General features: G+C 40.2%; 1 protein-coding gene across 2 annotated transcripts in view; it reads left to right on the forward strand.

Annotated features, from left to right (window-relative positions):
* Positions 1-19,010, forward strand: part of DNM3 (dynamin 3) — a 348,064-nt gene that overhangs the window by 84,260 nt on the left and 244,794 nt on the right. For both annotated transcript variants that reach the window (XM_016221402.2, XM_087827594.1), the window contains exons 5-8: positions 12,583-12,681; positions 13,248-13,408; positions 14,146-14,288; positions 17,575-17,710. In XM_016221402.2, the coding sequence (XP_016076888.1) occupies positions 12,583-12,681; positions 13,248-13,408; positions 14,146-14,288; positions 17,575-17,710 (539 nt within the window). The remainder of the gene's footprint in view (positions 1-12,582; positions 12,682-13,247; positions 13,409-14,145; positions 14,289-17,574; positions 17,711-19,010) is intronic.

Raw genomic sequence — 19,010 nt, forward strand, 5'->3', positions numbered from 1 at the left:
CCTTGCCCAAGGCTCCTTCCACATTTGAGCTGTCATCTTTATAAGCCGTGATGGCGCACAGAGCCGGAGCCATCCTTTCAAAGAGCAGTTGTAGTTCGTATGAGCATGTGTGTGTGTGTATGTAAATCATAGTTTCTTGTAGTGCCCATAGTGGCCCATATATTGCAAATCAGGTTCCCTATATAGTAGGTGCAAGCAGAGCGCATAGATTTAATGAAAACTTTTGCTGTAGGAGAAACTTTTCAGTTTCTGCTGTTCAGAAGAGGACAGATGACCAGAGGAGCTTGGATTTGGCTTGGGAGTGAAGGGTGTCATTAAAGGAGAGAGAGAGAGAGCTGGTGTTACTAACTAGTCCCAAGTTCACCAGCTGGAACTCTGGGTAGTTTCCTTGCTGTTGCCAGCAGAGGCCCTGGATGGTGTTCTGGGCCAGGACATTTTATGGTTAGCAGTCAGCTGTCTGAAGTATCTGTTCAGGATTCCAAATAGATTGCTGAGGGCCGTGTGCGGAGCATCCTTAGTTACTGTCTGCAGTAAAAACTCCTGTATGAGAAGGTAAGAGTGGAAGCTGTAACAGTCCCGGGCCCACAGCCAGGGACTCCTCCTGGGCAGGCTGGTGTGAGGATTTCTGACCCTGGAGGGAAAGGAGTTTCCTGATGAAATACTCAGGGTGCCTTCTGGGAGGATCTCCCTTGTCCCTTGTCCTCCGAGGGCTTCTCTGTCTGGCACTTTCTTCCTTGTCTGTGATCCTCTGGGCCATATCTGAAGTGGAAGGGGGCTATGCACAGCATCACACACTGCTTTCTACTTGTAAAAACTTGGGGCCATAAAGGTTTTTTAAGACTCAAGATATCAAATCCCTTTTCAGGCTAGGCTTTTTGATTCTTTGAGAATACAGTTTCTTAAAAAAGAGACTCAGTAAGCTCAACTATCTGCTTCTAGTTAATTCCATGCAGAAATAACTGCACCTACAGCTTTCTCCTAGACAGTGGCGTTCAATCTGCTTGATTTCTTTGTTTCCTTGCCACCAATACCCTTCCCCCGTGCTCTTCTCTCTCTTTCAACTTACTGTGCTTACCTCGAGGCTCCCTGAGACAGTAGGTTCGGGTAGGGAGCTGTGCATTTTAAGTGTGAAGTTTGGTGAGTTTTGATCTATACCCATGCAACTATCACCACAGCCAAGATAAAGAACAATCCCATCACCATAGAGGTTTCCTTGTGCTCCTTCCCAGTCGTTCCCACGCTGGCCCCTGCTCCTGGCTCCAGGAAACCTGATCTTTTTGTCACTATCAGTTAGATTTGTCTTTTCATAGAAAATGGTATCATATAGTAAGTAGTCTTGGCACCTAGCTCCTTTTGCTCAACATATTGTCTTGGGGAATCATCCATGCTTTTGCAGTTTTCAGTAGTTCATTCTTTTAAATTATTGAGTATTTCATCGAGTTGAAATGCCGCATTCTGTCGACCCATTCACCTGTTGATGGAAATTTAGGCGTTCTCCAGTTCTGGGTGATTACAAAGAAAGCCCCTACTCATATCTATGTACAGGTTTTTTCTATGTTCACATTTTCATTTCCCTTGGGAAGATACCTAAGAGTGGAATTGCTGGGTGAGTGTATGTTTAATATTTTTAAGACACAAGTTTTATTCCCAGCAGCAGAATATGAGTGTTTCAGTTACCCCACAAGCTCACCAATATGCAGTATTTCTAATTTCATTTTAATTGCAGTCATTATAATACCTGTGTATGGGTTTGCATTTCCCTGATGACTCATGATGCTGAGCGTTATTTCATACCCTTCTGGGCCATTCGTAAATCTTCTTTTGTAAAGTGTCTGTTCAAATCTTTTGCCTATTTTAAATTGTTTTCTTAGTATCAAGTTATGAAGTTTAAAAATATATATATTTGGATGCAGATCTTTCATCATGTAATGTAACTATTTTCTCTTGGTCCATAGCTAACTTTTTAAATATTCTTTTAGTATATCTTTTAAAGAACAAGTTTTATTTTGATAAGTGCAGTTCATTAATGTTTAAAATACGCACATTTTTTAATCCTGAGAGATCTTTGCCAGCTCAGGTTTGCAAAGATTTTTGTCCTATGATTTCTTCTAGAAGTTTTGTAGCTTTAGCTTCAACTGTAGCTCTGTAATTCTTTTTTGTGCATGTATGCTGTGAAGTAAGGGAGGGTTAGAGTTCATTGGTTTCCATGTCTATGTACAATTGTGTCTGCACCATTCATTTTCAACAGGTATCTTTTCTCCATTGAATTACATTGGCATCTTTGTTCAAAACCAGTTGTGTGTGTGTGTTTGTGTATAATCTGTAATTCTGAACCCTCTTCTGCTCCACTGATCTATGTGTCTATCCCTATGCCACTATGACACTGTCTTAATTATTGTAGCTTTATAGTAAGCCTTGTAATCAGATAGTGCAAAGTTTTTTCCTTCATCTTTTTGGTTATATTAGTACTTTGTCTTTTCCTTTGAATATTTTAATTAGTTTGTCAGTTTCAACTAAAAACTCACTGGGATTTTGTTTGGAATTACATTAAATCTATACATCTTATGCTATCTAATATAATATGCTGGCCACCAGCCACATATGGCTATTAATTAAAGTTAAAATTAATTAAAATGAGACAGAATAAATAAATAAATTAGTTCCTCAGCCACACCTCAGTAACCACATATGGCTAATAGCTTCACTATTAGAAAGCTCCCTTATAGAACATTTTTATTATTGCAGTAATCCTATTGAGCAGCACTGCTATAGACCAATTTGGAGAGAATTGACTTAATAGTATTGAATGCCCCAGTCAATGAACATGGTATTTCTTTTCATTTAGTTTAGGTCTTCTCTGCAGTGTATTTTAGTTCTGAGCATACGTCTTCTGTATATTGTATCAAACTTACCCTCGTGTATTTTATATTTTTGTATGCTATTATAAATAGTATTTAAAACATTTTTGTTTTTCAAATTTTTGTTGGTCTATAGATGTGTACAATTTATTTTTTGCTTTCTGACTTTATATTCAGTGATCTTAATTAATCCCCTTATTGGTTCTGGTAGCCTTTGGTAGATTCCTTAAAATATTCCTTATACATAATCTTGCTGTCTGTGAATAAAGACAGTTTTACGCTTTTCTTTACAACCGTATCCATTTGAAGTACTCGTCTTGCCTTGTTTCACTGGCTGGGAGCTCCAGTGCAATACTGAGTCAGAGAGCGCAAGCAGACGATTGTATTGACCTTTGCAAAGAGTTGGCATTTGGTTTAATTGGTTATATAAATTATAACAAGAGTGTCCCCCAAAAATGTGTATATACTTTAACAGCTGATAACTCAGTTTTGAAAATGAAATGTATTTTAATAAACACTGCCTTTATCATTATTCAAAGTGTGTGTATACATTTTTTGGACACCCTGTATATTGTTTATCTGTATTTTATTTCATCTATTTCCATTCTTATCTTTATTATTTCCTTCCTGGTACTTAGTTTGGATTTAATTTGCTATTCTCTCTCTAGCTTCCTAAGATCAAAGCTTATTAGATAATTGGTTTTAAAGCTTTTTTATTTGGCCGTAGTGATATTGTAAAGCTATAAATTTCCCTCTTGAGTACTTAATTAGCTGTATAGTACAGATTTTGATATGTCATGCTTTTATTTCATTCATTAAAATATTTTTAAATTTCCCTGTAACTTCCCTTTTGACTATGGTACTTTAGAAATATGCTGTTAATTTCCTAATATTTTGGCATTTTCCACATAACTTTCTGATATTAAGACCTGTGTGACTTTGTGCCTTTGAAATGTATTGAAATTTGTTTGTTGGCACCACATATGGTCCATTTTGATGAATAACCAGTATGCATTTGTAAAGAATGTATATCCCACTGTTGCTGAGAGACTTGTTCCATTACTGCCCTTTAGGTCAAGTTTGTTGCTAGTGTTGTTTAACTCTTGTATATCTCTTGATTTTTCTATTTACTTGTTCTTTCAGTTACCGAGAGAAACATTATATCCCCAACTATATTTGTGGATTTGTCTATTTCTCCCTTTAGTTCTGCCAACTTTAGCTTAAGTACTTTGAAGATCTGTTATTAGCTTGCTTATACATTTAAGATTATCATGTCTTCTTTATAAATTGAACCCTTTATCATTATAAATGTCTCTCTCTTTATTCCTAGTAATATTTATTTCTCTAAAATTGATTACATTTGCTGTTAAATAGCCACTCCAGCCTTCTTTTATCTTTTTTTAAAATATGTTTTTATTGATTTTCAGAGAGAGGAAGGGAGAGGGAGAGACAGAGATAGAAAATCAATGATGAGAGAGAGTCATTGATTGGCTTCCTCTTGCATGATCCCTATAAGGGATTGAGCCTACAACCTGGGCATGTACCTTGACTGGGAATCGCATCCCGATATCTTGGATCATAGGTCAGTGCTCAACCACTGAGCCATTCTGGTTGGGCCACTCCAGCTTTCTTTTGATTAGTACTTTTATTTTATATCTTTTCTATACTCTCACTTTAAATCGATTTCTTTCCTTGTGTTTAAAGTGTATTTCTTGTGGTTTAGCACATAATTTCACTTTGCTGTTTTCTTTAAATTTCACTCTGCCTTTTAATTGTGGTATTTATACCATTTACATTCAATATAATTATCACTTTAGTTGGATTTGAGTCTGTCATCTTTTTGTTTGTCTTTTACATGTGTTATAAACTTTTCCACATATAAAACATATGTCTTTACATAAGTTTTAAATGACACTGAGAATGTATGGGTTTTTTTGTGTTTTTTTTGCTTTATTTTTGCTTTAAATAGCCAGTTATCTTTTAAAGATATTAAAAAGAAAAAAGAGCTATCTTACATTTACCCACATATTTACCATTTTCAGGGATTTTTGTCTCTTCGTGCAGTTCTGAGTTTCCATCTTGTATTATTTTCCTTCAGCTTGAAGAACCTCTTTTTTTTTTTTTTTTTTTTTACTTTGAGAACTTCCTTATTTTCTGGCACTACAAGATGCTTGAAGCTCATCTGAAGAACCTCTTTTACCGCTGCTGGCAGTGCAGGTCTTCTGGCAACAGATTATCTTATCTTTTGTTTGTCTGAAAAAGTCATCATTTTGCCTTTATTTCTGAAAGATATTTTCTTCACTGGTATAGAATTTTAGGTGATAACTTTTTTCCCCCCAGCACTTTAAAAGTTTCTGGTTAGAAGTCCACAGTTATTCTTATCTTTGTATTTCCTGCTTTTCCTCCTTTCTGCTTTTATGTTTTTCTTTTATTGCTGGTATTCAGAAATTAACTATGGTGCGCCTTGTATGGTTTCCTTTGGGTGGTTGCTGTTCTTTGAGTTCTTGGATTGGTGCGCTTATATCAACTATATTTTTTCAACTATCATTCTTTTATTTACTCATTATATTCACATTTTCTTTATATCCTTAACATTTTGTGCATATTTATTATAGCCATTTTAATGTCATCTGTGAATTCTATTGTTTCTCAGTGAGATTTCATTGATTGATTATTGTTGTTGTTGTTGTTTCCTGATTGTGGTCACGTTTTCCCTCTTCTTTGTATATCTAGTGATTTTTGTTTGAATGCTTGTTATTTTGAATTTGACTTTGTTGAGTGCTGAGTATTACTGCATTTTAAAAAATGTGTTGGGCTTTGTTCCAGCAATTAGTTACATTACTTGTGATCAGTTTGATTTCCTGAAGCTCATTTCTAGGTTCTTGAAAGGGTGGGTCTGCAGTAACCTTTACTGAGGTTTGACCTTCTGATGTCTCTAATTCAACAATATCTCTCCATGTTAGCTGGTGGGAACTTAAATGAGTCCCAGTCCTGTGTGAGCTCTGGGAATTGTTTGATTTAAAGCTACCTGGAAGTTGTTTTTGCCCAGCTATGTGGAGTTTTACCTTAGGCATTGCATTCCAAGACTCAAGGGGACTCCTATGCATATTTTTGGAGCTCTTCCTGTTCATAGCTCCCTTATATCTAGTACAGTGTCCTGTAAATTCTAGCTGCCTTGACTTTCTTGAAATCCAATCTATGTCTCCTCAACTAATCGGGACTGCTGGGGCCTTTTTGGATTTTTCCTCCTTGCACTGTAGTCCACAAATTGCCTCGGCGTAACCTGTTATTTCATGTCTGAAAATGGTTGTTTTATATATTTTATCAGTTTTCTAGTAGTTAACAGCAGGAAGGTAAGTCTGAACCCTGTTATTTGTTCATAGCTAGCTACTGAAAATACTGAGCTCCTTTGCTTAACAGAAAATTCTTAGTGGACCTTTGTTGCTCAGAGCCCTTTCCATCTATTCTTGTCTTGCTTGAGTTATAAGAACAGTTGGCTTTTTAACCATTAAAGGACACAGATTTCTAAAGTCTCTCTAATCCTTTATATTTCTCCTTGCAAAATGATAAATTTCATATGTGAACTCATCTTTCTTAAATACCTTTCTCTAAGCAGCAAGAACAATAGAGACAAATTAGCATTCTGGCTCTTTCCAACAGCTTTTCCTTTCCATAGGTAGTTGGTCTGCCTTATAAGTTATCAGAATAGGCAGGTTTACAAAATACACAGCTACTACATCATATGCATCTTCATCTTTCCAACTTGCAATATTTGTTCCCTTGCTCTCTAACCTTGCTAATCCAGGCTTTCATTTTGGCAGCCCTCTTCTTCGGAGTACTACTATTTATACTAACATACAGTAATAACGGCACATGTAATGGTACACACAGTAGATATGTCCATCCATCCTGGGTAGTTTTTCAGCTTAGCATGGTGCTTCTTCTCTATAACATCATTTTGTTTGTCACCCTTAGGGACTTACCATGGTTAGATCCAGCAAGCAGAAGGAGGAGCAGGCAGGATCACACATGTGAAATTATACACACCCAGCCTAGAAGTGGCACACATCACTTCTGCTCACATTCCACTGGCTAGAACTTAATCGCAGGAAGATGATAAGGAGGCCTGTAGCTCCAAGGGGAGGGACATTTGGAAATATAGCTGAGCTGTGTGCTGAGGAGGAAGAAGGAAACAGACTTAGGTGGACAAAAAGCAGAGAGATTTAAGTTTGTCTGGATTCTTCTTTTGTTTCTTTATGCCTTGCTCTATTTTTGAAGTACAGATTCTCAGTGAAAGAGCCACTCCGTGCCTTCATTTTCTTACCTTTGAAGTAATTCTTCCTCCTTTCTTTCCCTTATCTCTCTTCTCCCTTCTTCTCCTTTCCCTTCCTTCCACAAATATTAAATATTTCAAGCATTTTGCTAGACTCTGAATGTACATTGGTGAGCAAGATAGTCTCTGCTACCATAGCAACAGTAATTTTTATGTTTCCTATCACTTAATATTTTACCTAGTATCACATGGAATAATATTACCTGATGACTTTGAAAATGAAAACTGTGCCCTTCAGAATTGTTGGACGTAACAAGGAAATAATGTTTGTGGAAAACTTACAGGAAAAAAACCACCATGAAACCATTCCCATTCGTTGCTGATTGCTTGCAGAAATAAAATATTCCGTAATCTTTGCCAAACAGAAAGAACAACATTTACTTCAACAACTCCCCCCCAATCCCACCAAAACCCAAAACAAAAAAAATGCTTTAACTGAAGGACATCTAATTTCCTAAGTCTGTTTTTAATTTTGCTATATACATGTTTACACTAACTCTTTATTGATTTTTTTTCTTCTTTGCTGTTGTGTTAGTGTACACAGTGTTCCAGATTGCTTTTCTGGAAACTGCTAATGTGGTTCCTGGCTTGGTTTTGTCCCATTTCTTAATTAGATGGAACAACACACTACTTGTAATTTAGTTGCATACATAAATGGAAGAAATGGCGGTGTTCTTATAGGAAAACCACTGTGCTGACAACAAACGTAGGTAACATGGTAGAAGGGTATCATATTTCCTTTCTGAAATTTGTATTTCAATTCTTATCTGAACCTCAGAAAAATAAGTAGGCTTATTTTGTCATTTATTTATTTATTTATTTATTAAATAAACATTTATCGAGTTCCCCACTCTGTTTGGCATCTATGTGAATTGCTTAGAATATGCAGATTAGATATCATTTCTATCCTTGAAGAGATCATGACCTTTTGGGTGAGAGACAAATAAGCAGATTCCTAGTATCATATAAGAACTATGATTTTCGTGTACACAGAGAGCTTTGAGGGCACGGAGGAAGGACTCCAAACTTACACAGGACCTGCAGGACAGGCCTGAAAGGGATTCTGAAGGACGGTAGGCATTGACCAAGAAAAGAAGAGAAGAGGAAGCTATTTGGAGGTGAGGGGGATAGCATTAGGAAGTGAAGAGGCGAGAATGCATGGTCACACGGAGAGATTGTTTCTCCTTGTGTGTTACTGGGCTTAGGACTGGAGCAGCGCAACAGTAGGTGATGAGAAACAAAGTTGGTGAGATCACAACTTTCATTTATTGAGTGGTTTTTACATACAAAGTACTTTACATGTGTTGATATTTAATTGTCTGTAATGAATAGACTTTATTTTTTAGAGCCATTTTAGGTTCACAGAAAAACCTAGTAGAAAGTACAGAGAGTTCCTATATATGTTCTGTCCCTGCCCACCCTCCACCTGACACAGCCTCCCCAACTATTAACATTCCCCACCAGAGGGGTGTGTTGGTTATAATCAGTGAACCTGCACTGACACATCGTTGTCACTCAGAGTCCATAGTTTACATTAGGGTTCACTCTTGGTGTCATACATTTCATGGGTTTTGACAAATGTATAATGACATGTATCCACCATTGCAGCCTCGTACAGAATGGCTTCACTGCCCTGAAAACCCTCTGTGCTCTGCTTTTCATTCCTGCCTCCCCTTACCCTTGGCAACCACTAATCTTTTTTATTGCCTCCATAGTTTTGCCTTTTCCAGAATGTCATATAGTTGGAATCATATGGTATGTAGCCTTTTCAGAAGGCTCTTTCACTTAGTAATTAATAGGCATTTAAGGTTCTTCCATGTCTTTTCATGGCTTGACAGCTCATTTCTTTTTAGCATTGACTAATATCCCATCGTCTGGATGTGCCACAGTTCATTTATCCATTCACCTACTGAAGATCTTGGTTGCTTCCAAGTTTTGGAAATTATAATTAAAGCTGCTGTAAACATCTGTGTACAAGTTTTTGTGTGGGCTAGTTTTCAGCTCCTTCAGATAAATACTAAAGAGTGCAATTACTGGATCCCATGGTGAGAGTGTGTTTAGTTTTGTAAGAAACTGCCAAACTGCCTTCCAAAGTGGCTGCTCCATTCTGCATCCCTACCAGCAATAGACGAGGGTTCCTGTTGCTCCACGTTCTTGCCAGCATTTGGTGCTGTTAGTCTTCTGGATTTTGGCCTCCACTCTGGTAGGTGTGTAGTAATACTTCACTGTTGCTTTAATTTGCATTTCCCTGATGACATATGGCCTGGAGCACCTTTTCAGATACATACTTGCCGTCTGTGTATCTCCTTTGGACAGGTGTCCGTTCAGGTCTTTCACCCATTTTAAAAATCAGGTTGTTTGTTTTCTCCCTGTGCCAGAAACATGAGGAGATTTTTCTCAGATAATCACTGTGAGAACCTGGAGGTAAAACTAACAAAAGCATGGGTACCCACTATGACTGGGCCCCCCCGGGAGTTTTCTGCTCTGAGACTTTCCACACTGAACTTCCAGCAGTTCACCAATTACAGGTTTTCCTACCTGGGCCCTGGTTTCCTCAGAGTTTTCTGCTTCTGGGTCATGAATGTCTTTATATATCTGTCTCTCCGAATTTTGGGGGAAATGCTTTGTGACTCCCTTCTCTGATGACTCTAAGGAGGACTGTTGATTTTTCGGTCCGTTCTGCTTTTGACTTATTGTTGGGATACAGTGGCAACTTCCAAGCTCCTTACATGCTGGTTTCTCTTTTTTATTGATGAATTAGCATGAACAGGAAGTTCACTTAGTTTTTCAAACTGGAAGTCCTTTGAGAGTTAAAGGGGATGCTGTTAATAATTATCCCAGCCCTGGCTGGTGTGGCTCAGTTGGTTTGGCATCATCCTGCTCACTGAAAGGTCTCCCGTTCAATTCTCGGTCAGAGCACATGCCCAGGTTTCAGGCTTGATCCCCACTAGGGGGAGTGCAAGCTGCAGCTAATCGATGTTTGGCTCTCAAATCAGTGTTTCTCTCTCTCTCTTTCTCTCCCTTTCCCTTCCTCTCTCTCTAAAAAAAATATCAATTAAAAAATCATAATTATTCTAGGCATCAAATGTAAACTGTGACGAATGGTTCCACTATTGATGTGGTTACCCTGACGAGGAAACTGATGTCTTGCAGCTAATAAGAGGCACAGGTGGGACTTGAATCCAAGCAGTCTGTCCCTTGGGTCAGTGCTCTTGGCCTCTAGGCATATAAGAATCAGATTTTTTATATACCTTGGGTGTCTTTCCAAGGTCTTCATCAGCACTCATCATTGTAGCTGTTCTTTCCTGAGGAGAAACATAATTGAAACAATATCACACATTATTTATTGGCTCTTAATTTATTATTTATATTTTCCTTTTAGTTGGAGGGCAAGGCATTTTATGAAATTACTCTTTAGTTTACTTACTACTGGAAATTGTTCTCCGTCCCAGAATTCTTGACTTTAAAGAGACATCTAACAAACTTGCCAAAGAACACAGCTAATCATTTGTAGAATCTGTGAAGAATTGGAAGGCAGAAAAATATAGTGATTGGAAATGGGATTAGGTTGCCTGGATTTCACGCCCTATAGCCTGTGAGGCTTTACACAGTGTACTCCTTCCTCTCCAAGTCTCACTTTCCTCATCTGTGAAATTGAGGAAATGATAGTACCCACAGCAATGAGTCATTTCAAATCCTAGATGAGGTGGGCTCATAATCAGGGCTCAATAATTGGTCTCTGTTACTATTTTTACCTGAGTCTTCATATTTCCAGTGAAGTGTTTGCAAAATAGGCTGCCTTGGAAACTCTCTGGCCATGGCTTTGAGATCTGTCGGTGTGGGTCTGGAGTCTGGTAGCAGGGCTTCATTGATAATTTTAAGCTGCCTATTTGTATAACTAAACGTGAAAAAGACAGTGATCTCCTTGACCACATCTGGCACACCACTAAACATAGACTCCTCTGCTTTCTTAGAAATAGGGGAGCAGTAAAGAAGATACTTTTAAAATTCAACTTTTATTTTTATTAATGTTCTAAATGTACATAGCTTTAAAAAATCAGTCCCAAAGGCTTTGAATCAAAACTATCAGTCCCTTCCCCATTCCTGCCAACTCTTGATTGCTTATTTCCAGAGGTAACCACTTTCAACCCTTTTAGCTTTTTTTGGTATTTACCTCCATATTTTTATGTAATCTCTTTATACTACTATTTCTTGATTTTTATTTTAGTTTTAGATGTTCTGTTTTGACTTTCTGCTGTAGAGAAGATTCATCTGTTCTATGTCCGTCTCCCATACCCACATATACTTACACATACATACATACACTTACCCTTCACGTTCAACTAATGTAATTATACCATCGTATTTTGCTAGGTGAATATTTATGATTCTGAAAATGTTATTCACAGCTGAGCCATGTGGTAAATTATGATTGCATTTCCATGATGCTGTCTTCTTTGAGATTGATAGTCGACTCTCTGTTTGCATATTCTTCTATACGTCTATCACTAATGCATCCCCAACCTCACCTTTGGAAGTCAGAATCTCTTAATGGCTTCAAAAATATTAGGCATATTCTGTTGCTAACATTGTCATGAATGCAGACATGAGTAGCTGGAAAGGAGCAAAGGGAAGGCCAAATAGACACATGCCCAGGAAAGTCTGGGGGACATAGGGAAGGCACTTGTCTGTCAGTCACACCTGGGAATAGGCCATTGGCCAGAGTAGTCGTGGCCACTGCAAGCATGGGAAGATTTGAGATATATAATCTCCTAAACAAAGGAGCTCTCTCTCTTGCCCTTGGTTCGCAGTCCTGGCTTGCAGGGCTCTTATGCTCCTGCATTCACCCACATGGCCCACAGCCATGTGGACCCCACACACAATGGACTAATGGCCTGTAACTAGTTTAATGCTGTACTGGACGCAGCTCCTGACTGGATCAATAATAAGCCTTGATTTATAACTCACTCTCATCATTGGCTCACGTGTAGCCCATTTGTTTATGTTTTTAAATAATGTCATACATGAAAAATTTCGGCATACATGTTGTATGCAGTACCTTGGAGGAAAATTTAAATATATAATTGCCGTGTATGCATGATACAAAAATAAACTCATGAATTTAAAAGTATTTTGGTGCTACAACTGCTTATTTTTTCTCTGTTAGATAGAAAGTTATAGATGGGTGGTTTCACAGCTCTCCTCTTCATCCCATTGACATTCACCAGACTGGCCTGGGGAAGCAGTGGCTTAGAAAGTAAAGTAAGACAGAGAGGAGCAGGAAAGGGGCCAGGCCTATGAGTGCTTTGTGTTTTGCATGGAGACAAATACGTCTCTACAATTTGTTAGTTTTCTCGAGATGATGCAATGCTGGGCTTGTTTGTGCTGCAGGTCTGAGAACCATCGGAGTCATCACCAAACTGGACCTTATGGATGAGGGAACGGATGCCAGGGATATACTAGAGAACAAGCTGCTGCCTCTTCGCAGGGGTAATGTGCTGTGTCCCCCGCAGGACTTCCTGCGATGATGTGGCGGAGAAGCAACGGGCAGGCCAATGGGAGGCTTGGTTTGAATGCCACCACGGGTGTGAGGCATGGGCTTATGATGAGCTACGCTTTTTATGGAATGGCACAATGTTACTAAGACATAAGAAAAATGATCCAAGGGGAAAACCCTTCCTTAACAGGAATAAGGAAACAAGAAAAGGGGGCTTGGAAGGGAGGGTGTAAATATTCATAGACTGCATAAATATATACTGTCCTCTTCTAAGTCTGACTCACTCATCCGCTCTATGACAAAACTGCTAAGAAATATACTCTGCTAAAATGCACAGAGTTTTTCAGCGTGAAGAGATATTATTGTGTTAATCCTAAAAAATTGTCGTTAGCCAAATCAGCCAGCCTTCGTTAAATACTAACATCGCAAATTGACTTTTGTAAAGAGACCTTACAAAAGTAAGGGCCTTTCTTATTCACCCTCTTTGAGAGTCTTGCGATCCCCCCAAAATAAACAACAAAGAGTGCCACAAATGCCATAGGCGTGTGTTTGGTTTCAGGTTACGTGGGGGTGGTGAACAGAAGCCAGAAGGACATTGATGGAAAGAAGGACATCAAGGCTGCCATGCTGGCGGAGAGGAAATTCTTCCTTTCACACCCGGCGTACAGACACATTGCCGATCGGATGGGGACCCCACACCTGCAGAGGGTCCTTAACCAGGTAAAAATGTGCTTTCCAGCAACAATAACAATTAGGAAATATGAACGTGACTGTTGGAATTCATATTTCTTATTTTTATATTCATTGTTTTCTAACATAAGACATGCAGCTTAAATGATAGGAATTTAAAAAATGAATATAAATATTGAGGAACAGTGAACAGGGGTATACCTTTTAGCACACAGTTTTATATGCAGCCTGTTGAAGGCTTAAGCTAGTGACCCAGCACAGTTAGACTGGGGCCTAGAGGTGGAGGCAAGCCCCTGTCTGGGCTGCAGATGGAGAGGAGGTTCACAGCTGACAGGTGCTTCCGAGCTCCACCAGGGTGGTGAGCCAAGCGGTCCTGAGAATGTCAGGCAGGCCCTGGAACTCTCCACTTCCTTCATTTCCATCACATTGTAACTTAAGGTTTCTTTGGACAAGTTAAGTGATCTGATAATCAATCCATGCCAGGTGTTACTAGGCATCCACATTAGTAACATCAACTGCATTAGAACAGGGTATACCAGATGGCCCCAGCAAGTGCCACTCTCATTGAGACATATTGAGCATTGCCTTGGGCAGTAGAGGAGAGTGTCGGAGTGTCCTCTGACCACCTGTCTCCACACTCAGCCTCAGCTGTGTATATAATTTCTCCAGTTTTGAGTGATTAGGAAAACAGTGAAGGCTGAGTTTTGTCTCACGAGCTCATCTTTAACCTCTCGTGTGTGTGTATGATTTTGTTTTGTTTTATTTAGCAACTCACCAACCACATTCGAGATACCCTACCAAACTTTAGGAACAAACTGCAGGCCCAGATGCTCTCCATAGAACATGAAGTCGATGCCTACAAGAACTTCAAGCCTGAGGACCCCACCAGGAAGACCAAAGCCCTGCTGCAGTGAGCCCCTCTCCCTCCCTTGTTCTGCCCCAGAATTTCTTCCCTTTGTTTTTCCCTGTCAGTCTGTTATTGATCTTGCTGTTTTCTAGGCGTAACAGAAGTAGCGAGTCAAGTACAGGAAGCTTTGTATATGTTATACAATAAGCCAGGAATCTATATTTTCTTGAAGAATAATTGTTGGTCTTACTCTTTTGTTATAAATTTAACCAGTTGCCCATCCCTGTGCCCAGTTTTATTGTGTTTTTATAATTGGATTCAGTAAACGGGTAACACCAATAGGATAACTCAGTGGGGGGTTTTTTGCCCTTAGAATTAGAAGTGGGCAGAGCTCCTGTTGAAAGAGTCACCTGTACAATTTCTCTCGGTGTCACTTGTACTTATCTTTTTCTTTCGATCACTTCATGTGATCTGCATGTGTTTTCCAGTGGAATGAGCACTGAGGATTCAATAGAGAAGTGCAGACACATTGAAATTTCTGTATCCTTGTCGATAATGATTTTAGTTAGCCCTTTGAAAACGCAACTGTGAAAACTGCCAAGTACCTTTTTCCTCCCTCATGATCTTCCCATCTTATCCTTGGTTACTAGATTTATCCCCTTGGGGCTTTGGGGTAGGATTGCAGCGTCGTTAGAGAATGACCAGCTCCTTGTGTCTTTTACCCTGACGCCCTCTTTTGGTCCCTTCCAGCCTCCTCTCATTTTTCCCAGAACTGTAACTTGCCTCGGGTGCCTTTCAACCAGAAAACACCCTTCCCAGCTTGAATTCCAGGGCATCTGAAGTCCATCTCCAAAGATAAATGCTTGCCACTCTTTTTCTTTTTTTAAAGAATTTTAGAGAGAAGAAGGGAGAGGGAGAGAGAAGCATCGATCTGATTGGCTCTCTCCTGCACTCCCACTCCTCCTATCAGGGATCGAGCCTGCAACTCAGGCATGTGCCCTGACTGGGGATTGAACCGGCAACCCTTCAGTGCATGGGACGACACCCAACCAGATGGCCAGGGCAATGCTTGCCCCCTCTTATGGTCCCTTTCTCCCTCTGCAGTTTTACAATCAAAATACCCTTAATTCGGTTTAAAATGCACGATATAATTCCTTTCTTTGTGGGGAGATTTCTAAATGCTCAAGTTATTTAGGTAGCATTTTATATGCATCATCTTATCCCATTTAAAAAAATTATGAGATCATACAGAGGAAATAATTTTTTCTTGGATTCAACTCTTTCCTAGTTCATTTTTTCCTTTTCTTTCTTGGCTTGGGTTAAGCACCTACAAAAACTCTTCAAGTTACAGGAAAGGAAAACTATTTCTGTGTAGGCCGTAGGTCATCATTTTAACATCCAACCGAAACTATTGTCCTTGTGAAGACTGGGTCTTGCCTCTGTGACTCCATTGGACTCAGATTACAGACTTTCCACAGTTAGCTTCTCCCTGGTAGATGAGTGATTCAGCTCCTTCCTCTGTCCCTCCACCCCTCTCTTCCATTTTCCTTTCCTTCCTCCCTTTCTGCTCGCCTGCCTTCCCGCCTTCCTCTCATCTCTGTGTGTTCCACCTGGTGTCTGGATCTGGGGATTCAACAATGGATAAGATTTTTGGCCTCAAGAAGAGGCCACAGTAGAGCAGAGGAAACACACATTTAGGAAACTAATCTGATAAATGCAGTGTCTCTGGTAAGTATAAAATGTTAAGGGAGCCCAGTGAGGAAGCAGAAGCAGTGACATGGAGCAAGGGCGTGAGTTCACAGAGCAAGTGAACTTGAATGAGACCTCGAGGTAAGGGAGGAGTCTGTCAGGTGGGAGGAGGGCAAGGGTATCGGGGACTTGGGTGTCCTTTGTGCTGGCTGCAGTGTCAGGACTGGGAAAGGGGCGCGACGTACATTTTCTAAAATTTCCCATTGTTTCCGAGTGTATGTCATGCATGCATACCCTTCCAGGTGTTAAAAAAAACCAGACCAGCATTAGCATATGCGTGAATATAGCTATAGCCACATCTAATTATATTCTAGATTATCTGGTCTAATAATTTTCAGTTACTTTTCATTTATCCATGATTTTGATAAAAGATGCTGCAAGTTTTAGATGGTTTGCATGATTTTCCTATTAGATTTTGAAACTCTGTCCAAATCAGAGTTTCTAAACCCAGTCATCACCAATGCATGTGGTCATTCTCTCCCTGCAGTATATTTCTTTGTGTGTTTTTTTTACCAACCATCTTAAGGTAATTCCTTCCTTCATTGAATGTATTGGAATACCTCTCACACATGCAGCAGCGGGAGATAAATAAAACTCATGGCCACTGCTCTCAGGAGGGAGACTGGTGGGTGAATGTGGTGCTGAACTCTGCCAAGGGCTGTGCTGAAAACATGCTGAGGAAGCAGAGGAGGGCCTGGGTGCCAATGAGGGGAGGGGATGGATAGGGCCACGGGTAACAGGACATTTCCTGGAAAAATGAATCCTTAAATTGAGTCTTGAAGGATAGAAATTAGACCACTAAAGGTGCAAGGGGCCGAGAGAACTGTAGTCTGTGCAGAAAGAAAAAGCACAGAGGAGCGATACCTATGGGTGCTGCCTCTGTGTGTCTGGCATGGAAGGTGTTTGTGAAAGTAGCAAGAGATGGGGCGGCTGGGGCCAGGCCATGGAGCATCTTGGGTGATAGGGTTAAGGAGTTTTTTATTATCAAATTGTGAGGAGCCATTGAGAAGCCAAGCTAGAGCTAGTTGTAGTGTGGGGGCCACACATTTATGTTGTTCTGAGGTCTGTGACCCTGGGGGTGGGGAAGAGAGTTGTTCTCGAAGGGCAGGCGCTCAGCTGGAGCGGTTGGAACACTGGGTGTGATGTCATAGGAGCCGTGGCTTCTTTGTTCTCTGTAAACTTTTATTGCTTAACTTGAATTCAAGTATTTTTAAATGCCATTCTATGACTGCAACAAAATGGACAGAGTGCATTGAATGGCACAGATATTTAGGATACATATTTTATTTTTTTTAAATTTTATTTATTTTTAATTTATCTTTATTGTTGAAGGTATTACAGATGTCCCTCTTTTTCCCCCAATCAATCTCCTCCACCCCTAGAATGCATATTTAATTAAATGTCTAAAATAAATCTTAATAGTGTGTTATTTCAGATCATTGCGTTTTGAGTGCTGAGCAAAGTGCAATGTTAACTCTGCCAGTAGGTGCCACTAAGAACACCAGGAAAAGGTTTCTAGGGGATAAGCACAGAGAATTGAAATTAGAAATGCAGAGCCCTGTCGCTTTAACTGGAATTTATTTCTCTCTCCCAATTACAGGATGGTTCAGCAATTTGCCGTGGACTTTGAGAAGAGAATTGAAGGCTCAGGGGATCAAGTAGATACCCTGGAGCTCTCAGGGGGTGCAAAGATCAATCGCATTTTCCATGAACGCTTTCCTTTTGAGATAGTAAAGGTTTGTACCAAACGTTACTTCTCCCCTGTCCGTTTCACTTCATTTCCATATTCCATGCTACATAACTGTCCATAAAATGTTACAGAAGTGGCATGGGACTAAGGTAGTTCTTTGAATGAAAGCTTTCCTAATCAGGTGATGAAATTTAGGAGGGAAATAATTTCTTACTGAGGGTCCTGATTTTAGTCAATGAGATCTGATGACATTTCAAATTATTTCAACAAATACTAGTTGAGTTCCTATGATGTTGATTTGTTGTCTAATTGATTGAAAAATATTTCTCGAGCACCTCCTCTGTGCCAGTGTTCTAGGTGCCAGTGATTGGGACAGAGACACTGCCTGGTGGGGAAAATAGACAAAGTAAGAAGATCTCAAGTGTAATTATGTAACATGATGGGAGAGAGAGAGTGAGTAGGGGAGCCACTTTTGACGGGACGTTCAGGCAAGGTGTCTCCAAGTAGGGGACCTTGAAAACATGACCACAATGGTGCGAAGAGGTCAGCTGTGAGGATCTGGGGGAAGAGGGTCATTCATTATAAGCAGCCGAGGATAAGGCCCTAAATCCAGCACCTGTAGCAGGTAAAGAACAGATGGGGCAGTGTAGGGCTGAGGAAGGGAAGGAGATACGAAATGAATTCAGAGGAAGAAAGGGCCCAATTAGGCTGGATTTGTGACTTGGGAAGTAGGGTCCACAGGGCTTGGACTGAGTCTGGGGGATGCAAGAAAGAGAACATTCAAGATGACTCCCGAGGTTTGGGCTTGCACAGCTGAGCACATGTTAGTGCCCATCTGATGAGGGAAACCAAGGCAAAGCTGAGCTTGTGTGTAAGCATGAATCCTGTCATGTCCAGGTGCTCAGGAGGCAGCTAAGTGGTCCAGGGACTAGGCTGCTTGCCGCACGTTCAGAGGCGGATGCTTATATCTTGGTGTGGGAGGTAAATGGGTAAACAGACAGTTTCATTAGAATGTGCTAAGGACAGTGATAAACTTCAGCACAGGGTGCTATGGAAACAGCCCACGGACACAAATCACTGCCCAAAGTGTCAGGGATTTCAAGCTGAGTTTGGAAAAAGGATGAGCAGCTAGTTAAGCAGGAGGAGGTGAGGGAGGGGAAGATTATTCCAGACAGAAAGGGAGGCCCAGTGAAGACTGAGCCGTGGAGCCACAGGGTGGGGGCAGGGAACAAAGCAATTCATTGTTGTATGGCACCAAGTGCGAGGGGAAATGGACAGACAGTGAGATCGGAGAGACCAAATCTCAGGAGTCAGGCTGAACCCTTGATGGCCTCTTGATGCCCTTC

Source organism: Miniopterus natalensis, chromosome 19 (genome assembly GCF_054644295.1).
Source record: "Miniopterus natalensis isolate mMinNat1 chromosome 19, mMinNat1.hap1, whole genome shotgun sequence".
Lineage (NCBI taxonomy): Eukaryota > Metazoa > Chordata > Mammalia > Chiroptera > Miniopteridae > Miniopterus > Miniopterus natalensis.